We start from the raw sequence: 6631 nt of genomic DNA, 5'->3' as shown, positions 1-6631 counted from the left end.
GGCGGCGGCGCAAATAGCAAAAGCCAGCGTGGCCAATAGAGGCCGGGGAGGCACGACGCGCAGAGGCCGGCGCGGCCATAGCCATAGGTGGCCGGTGCAGCACATACAGAAATATGAAACTTCACTGCCTTACTTGGAAAGCTAAGCAGGTTATTGACCCACTAATCTTACCTTCCCTCAAACCTTGCACTGAAAAGAGCAGATCCCAGAAAAAAGGATAGCGAATGATCGATTCACCATTGATACGCTTTACCCTCCATACAAACAGTTTTGCTAGAGTAAACCAAACCACAGACGTCCCCACTTTAGTCAAACCAAAGACGTCCCTAAACATGATAGAGTAATAGAGACAATATGACGTAAGGCTCTATGTCAACACCATAATAATAACTCTAATTAATTAGAGAGGATACATGCAGTTTCCAACAAACCCACAGCCCATACACGTTAGTTCGACATAAAACAGAGTTTCCAACATTAACCGACACACTTTAGTTGACTGGATCAAAATAAAGCACACCGTCCTTCCTCTCCCAATGATTACTCCCTCTGTAAAGTAATATAAGAGCATTTAGATCACTAAAGTAGTGATCTAAACGCTCTTATATTTGTTTAAGGAGGGAGTATTTGCTTCCTGCATCGATCGAATCAACGCCTCTGACCAAACCCCCACTCTAGGAGAAAGCTGAGACAAGGCATCAACTAGCGCTTTCATGGTCCTTGTGTCCCTGGCTGTCATGGTCCTAGTCCTTCTGGACCTTCTGTCACTGTCCCTAAAAGAAAGAAAGAAAAATCAATCAGTCAACGAGTATAAACAGTGCTTATGTGACCGACCAAGAAAAAACAAGGCATCTGTTACCTTCTCTTTCTCTCCTTTTCAGTGAAGTCAAGTAGAGCCATTCCTACCTTGAATCCAGACTTTGGGTCGGTTATACCCCCTAATATGCCATGGTAGGCCTTAGATATCGCCTCTCTAACCTTGTTACTATGATCCCCAAGAGGATCCTGATCGAGTTGAGCAACCTTTTCCATAACTATAAGCTTTTCCATAACTGGAGGCAGGTACTTCTCAAATTTTTCACCAATAGCAAGAGCAATCTGTCCAATGCTTGATAGAATTGGAGGTTGAAGTGTCAATTCTCCCATACCTTGATACAAAACTTCCATAATATGATCAAAGCATGGCACCACTTCTTCCTCTTTTCCCTCTTTTCCCAAGACATGGCATATATTACATATCACTTCTAAATAAAGTGGAGAGAGTCGCTTCACACTGAAATATTGTAGCACCGTAGGCATGTGTTGTCCAAAATCAGCACCAATGGCATGAGCAAGAGCACCAATGGCAAGGGCTGCTCCATTTCGTGCACTTGTACTCTCACGGGTTAAGAGAGGGCACAACAACATCAACACACATTTAGCAGACCCCTTGAGTGTACTTCCAAGCTTGTGGATCAAGACTTCAACTAGACCACACAGCAAGACCTCAAGTTGGTTCTTCCTCCGAACAGATGAAACTGCACCATGACCATTAAGCACAATGTTGAATCTCCTCATAATATGAGACATCAAGCCTATAACAGCCTGGCGAACTTGTAAGTCCCCAGTGTCACTAACTCTCACAATCTCACTCAAAGCTTTATAAGGAGATGGAAGAAGGCAAAAAGGGGTCTCCCTAGCCAGATCCGAAGCACAAAGAAGAGCATCAATAAGAGGCTTAACAAAAGGTGAAAGCTCACATGAGTTTGATTTTGACCTTGACTTTGCATCTTCTCCATAACCTCTTGCAAGAAAATATAGAGCTCCATGCACTTCAACGGACACTTCAGGGACATCTTTGCTCCTTTCTATCAAGAGCTTCATGATCTGATCCAGGACCACCACCTCATTTCTCACGATTCTATGTGCACCAACAAGCTTAAACAGCCGCCCAAGTGTCCATGCAGCCCTGCCTCTTACACCTTCCTCCGGATGGTCCATCAAGACAAGCAATAAATGAACTAGAGGAGCAAGTTGCTTGACCGAGGGACCTTCCAGGATAAAACCTAATGGAGACAATGCTGCTATCTTATGTGGCCCATTCAAGTTCTCCTTGACAAAATGCATCACAAGGGGGACAACTCTACCCTTCATAATTCTAGCTGCAAGGCCTAGGCATGTCATGGAAATGCCTTGTAGAGTCTCATCTTCCTCTTCGTCTTGTTCCAAAATGTCTTCAAGGTTTACTCCCTCTTGTTCCACATTTTCATCTCCCTCTTCTTCTTGTTCCCCCGTCATGGAAATGTCTCCATCTCCCTCGTCTCCCTGTTTCCAAATGTCCTCCTGTTTTAAATCTCCCTCTTCTTCGTTTAAGTAAGTTTGTAGGAGAAGTGGAACAAATGAACAGAGAGGACCAATAAAGCTAGATGCCTCTTCTTCTTCATCATCATCTTCTTTTTCTTTTTCTTCTTCTTCTTCCTCCTCTTCCTCTTCCTCTTCCCAATCAATCTCTTCTTGGAAAACAGTGATCCACAACTTAATACATTGGACTTTAAGTGATTCCACATCTCCTTCCAAAGCTTGGGATGTAAGACTCATCATGATCTCCTTGTAAGGTTCTAATATGGTATGACAAGTGTGTGCAATTGCAACAAGGCACTCAAATGCTGCCTCTTTGATCTCTGCTCCAGAATTTATCCTGCCTGCCACTTCACAAACTGCCACTATAGAATTCCTCCAAGCATGGTCTTCAAACTTAGTAAACTCAAGAATGTTGAGTAAAGCTTTAAGGGCTGTGAGATGGACTTGAGAATCTAGCATCTGGTTATTCAGTGCACTGATGACACTACCCATAACAACATCCACTTGATCCCCCTTGACAACTTTAGGGATCTTCGCCTCAAAGATATACTGGAGCACCTCTAGAGTTGCTTGCTTTAGTGAAGAAGATGAACTTGCCATGTTGTCCATTAATTTACCAACAAGGTCCAGCCATTGATTCCGGGGTATCTCCATGCATGCAACTCTCGCAATAACTTTTGCAATAACTTTTGATGAGGGGTGCCTTGAATGAGATTGCCTTGAATCAAATTCTAGTGTCATGAGCAACTTATTCTTAATCTCTGATCGGATAGAGGGATCCAGGCTGAGCCATTTTATACAAAGTAGATCCTTGTGTGCATCCTTGAGTGCAGGATCCTTTGAGTCCAAGGAGTTCTTAAGGGTGATGGCAGCAAGTGCCCTAGACTCTTCTGGAATCCCCTCCCTCAAAAGCTCAGATGATAAATATAGGAGGAAGTTGGGAAGATCAAGATTTTGGAGCCGCTTTAGCATGTCTTCTCCTATTGACCTTATGTTGTTGTCTGGGTGTGACGCATGTGCAAGAGCATCACTCACATCAATTGATTCATCCATATCAACTTTCTTGGGCAAGTCCCCTGGCAAACATCAACAATAGAAAGAAACAAATTAACCACCAAAAATAAGGTATGTCAGAACCAAATAAATGGATGGAGAACTAATTGTTATATTACTTATAACATATATAACCAGTTGGAAGAAGAAATAAATAATTTACATTAGGAGGAGCCTTGAAGTCACAACTAAATACTAAGACTAAAATAACTAAAATAGTAGGACCAAAATATTAGCAGGAGAAAATTACAAGAAAACTAGTAATCGTAGTCAAAAGGAGGAAACTTGAAGAACAAAATTTACAAGAAAAATTCATAGTTAAGTCATATACATCCCAAGACATGAAACAAAGAAAACATTGACCAACATCATTCTTAATAGTATATAAATAGAAAAAACAAATAAAATAATCGTCATTCTTGATAGTATAAAGATAGATATTATCCCTTACTAATAACCATAGCCTACAACAAAAACAAAAAAACTAGGTGCAAATTTACAGCAAAGCTTCCAGCACAAAGGGCTATAATACTACCATGAAGTACAGTGTAAATACAAAATGAATCAAGTCATAATTAATACTACAACACAAAGATAGAGAGAGGACCATTATGCCTTTCATAGCAAAAATTGATGGATAAATGCTTATATCTATGAAACTTAATAATAAAACATATCTTAAAGCAAAAAAACAAAACAAATGGACTGGGCTAGTTCTAGTTCCAAAGGGTAGTGCCTGGACATCCTCTAACTAAGATCAAAAACTAATAATCCAAGAGTGGGCAATAAAAGCTACACCAAAATATCATCCAACTATGATTAATCAAGAGCTAATAATCCAAGAGGGGGAGAATGAGGGACCTTAAGAGGAACCTCAACGTGAGGAGAGAAAAAACAGGTCAACTATCCCCAGAACCAAAAGAGCATAACCACGTCCCTAAAGCAACAACAAATCAACCTTCCCTAGATTGTTGTTGCTGTTCACTTGCGGTCATATGGGATCATCACTGTCAAAACTTATGCTTCTTAGAAGACCTAGCCTTGCAATTAGAGATGAGAGTGGTGAGGGGCTAGCCAGCCGGCGACTAGAGTTAGAGATCCAGTAGATCTTACCAGCAAAAAGAGGAAGCCGGCCGTTTCTACTCGTGCGCCTCCGCTAGCTCGGGAGTTCGATGGCTGTGCGGACAGTAGCTCAGGAGCTTGCGGCGGCGGAGCGGATGTCCAGCCAAGGGAAGCCCTAAATAAATTCTACGGAGTCTCTCTCAGTCATGTTCCAAGCCGTTGGATGGTGTTGCTTTAAGATTCGCGAAGCGCTGCCGGCTTTCGCTTTCGGCCTGTTTAGGGCTCATTCGGTTTGGAGGAAATCAAAACGTAGGAATTAGGAGTAGTATAGGAATATGATAGGATGGCACTTGCCATCCTAAGGAATTGACTTGCCTCGTTCCTACGCGTAAAATGAGCTTTGAGTGGATGTGTAGTTTCCTCCAAAAACACGGGAAATGAGTAGTATTCCTACGAAATTCCTGCACGCATTTCCTACAAACCGAATGCATACATAGGAAATTTTCCTCTGGAATCCTTATTCCTATGTTTTTCCTACGAAAATCCTCCAAACCGAATGAGGCCTTAGGGATGCGCGATGGGCTGGATGCGAGGGAGGGCTGGTGGGCTTTTCCCATCGGGCAATCTGGGACAGGCTCTTGTCATGGATTCCCTATTAAAAAAACCGCTCTTGTCATGGAAGTATATGCCCAGCCCTAGTAGAATGCCCGTGCACTGTCACAGGCTTTTGAAAAATAATTCATTGATTCTCTGATTAATTTACTCAGGAATCCTCTATAACACTAAACTCTTTAATTTTAAAGACCTCGTAGCTAATTGAGGTGTTCAATTAAAATTGGGTCACTTGATTTTGACCGGGTCAACAATTTTTCAATGCTTTCTCGTTAATTGTTTTATACGATACATTATGCTTCCTAATTTTTAAGATCTCACAATTAATTAAGGTCTTCAATTTGAAAATTGAGTCACTCAATTTTCATTGGATCAACAATTTCTCAAGGAGCTCTCCCATCCAATTACTTCAATTCACTATTGTTCCCTAATTTTGAAGGTCTTCAATTATATTGAGGTATCCTATAAAAATATATGAACCCCATGCACCCTCGCACCACCTAGAAAAAAACCATTGCAGTGTGATATTGTATCGCCGATATAGTACATACAACTACCGACGCGGAATTTTTTTCACATAAATATGGGTTTCTTAGCGGATCACACGGAATCACATCGAGTAAGGCCCCCCAAATCATCATATTGTAAAAAAACACTTCATCATCTCCCCGCCTCGCCAAACTAAATATTCCATCAATTCCAAACATAGGTTCCGATGGCAGCCGTTGACTGGTCAACAAGGCCCGTGTGTCCCGATGGCAGCGACACCGGGAGGGCCATGTGGCGGCCAGGTTAGCAGACGGTGCTGAAGAGGCGCCAGCTACCTTGCCGGAATCTGCTATGACCACTGGTTCGGGGCGTTCTCGGGCCCGTTCGATAGCGTGCGACGCGGCGAGTCGAGTAGTAGTAACGGCTCCTCAAGGGGCAACCGGAATTGGTGGTGGTGGCGAGTGGAGGTGGAAGCGGTGGTGGCTACCGGGGTAGGCGCGACAGCACGGGTGGCGAGCGAGGCTAGACGCGGCGAGGCCGTGCGCAGGCGCGGGACAGAGACCGCCGCGGCAAGCGAGCGCGGGGCCAAGGGCGCGCGGATGGGTGCGGGCGGCTGCAGGGGCCACGGGGTGGTTATAGGCGCACGCGGGACTTAGCGGGCGCGTCCACGGGCATCGGGGCGAGCACGGGGGGGGGGGGGGCACGACACACGGGCTGTTGATACGTCTCCATCGTATCTACTTTTACAAACTCTTTTGCCCTTATTTTGGACTCTAATTTGCATGAATTGGATGGAACTAACCCGGAGTGACGCTGTTTTCAGCAGAATTGTCATGGCGTTATTTTTGTGCAGAAATAAAAGTTCTCGGATTGACCTAAAAATTTACGGAGAATTTTTGTGGAATATACAAAAAATACTAGCGCAAGAATTAACCAGAGGGGGCGCCCCCCTAGGGCGTGCCTAGAGGGCTTGTGGGCCCTTGGACCTTCTCCGACCCTAACTCCAACTCTATATAACCCTATTCGAGAAGAAAAAAAATCAGAGAGAAGGATTCATCACGTTTTACGATATGAA

At 43.7% G+C, this 6631-nt stretch overlaps 1 protein-coding gene across 2 annotated transcripts; it reads right to left on the bottom strand.

Annotated features, from left to right (window-relative positions):
- Positions 1–372: 372 nt before the first annotated feature.
- LOC125539846 (importin subunit beta-1-like) lies at positions 373–4646 on the bottom strand. 2 transcript variants are annotated; one of them, XM_048703368.1, is made up of 3 exons: positions 4507–4646; positions 860–3416; positions 373–773 (listed from the first exon to the last, which is right to left on the bottom strand). In XM_048703368.1, the coding sequence occupies exons 2-3, from the start codon at positions 3391–3393 to the stop codon at positions 593–595; spliced, it is 2715 nt and encodes a 904-aa protein (XP_048559325.1). In that variant the 5' UTR covers positions 3394–3416; positions 4507–4646; the 3' UTR covers positions 373–592. The 2 variants fall into 2 exon arrangements, with proteins under 2 accessions (XP_048559325.1, XP_048559326.1); XM_048703369.1 differs by lacking the exon at positions 4507–4646 and adding an exon at positions 4255–4428.
- Positions 4647–6631: the final 1985 nt, after the last annotated feature.

This window comes from Triticum urartu, chromosome 2 (genome assembly GCF_003073215.2).
Source record: "Triticum urartu cultivar G1812 chromosome 2, Tu2.1, whole genome shotgun sequence".
Lineage (NCBI taxonomy): Eukaryota > Viridiplantae > Streptophyta > Magnoliopsida > Poales > Poaceae > Triticum > Triticum urartu.
Note: the sequence above shows the minus strand (reverse complement) of the source record. Positions and strands in the feature narration are given on the sequence as shown.

Coding starts and splice junctions, on each gene's coding strand:
- LOC125539846 (XM_048703368.1), bottom strand. CDS start 3,393: ATGGATGAATCAATTGATGTGAGTGATGCTCTTGCACATGCGTCACAC. Junction 774..859: donor GAAAAGGAGAGAAAGAGAAG/GTAACAGATGCC, acceptor TCTTTCTTTTAG/GGACAGTGACAGAAGGTCCA.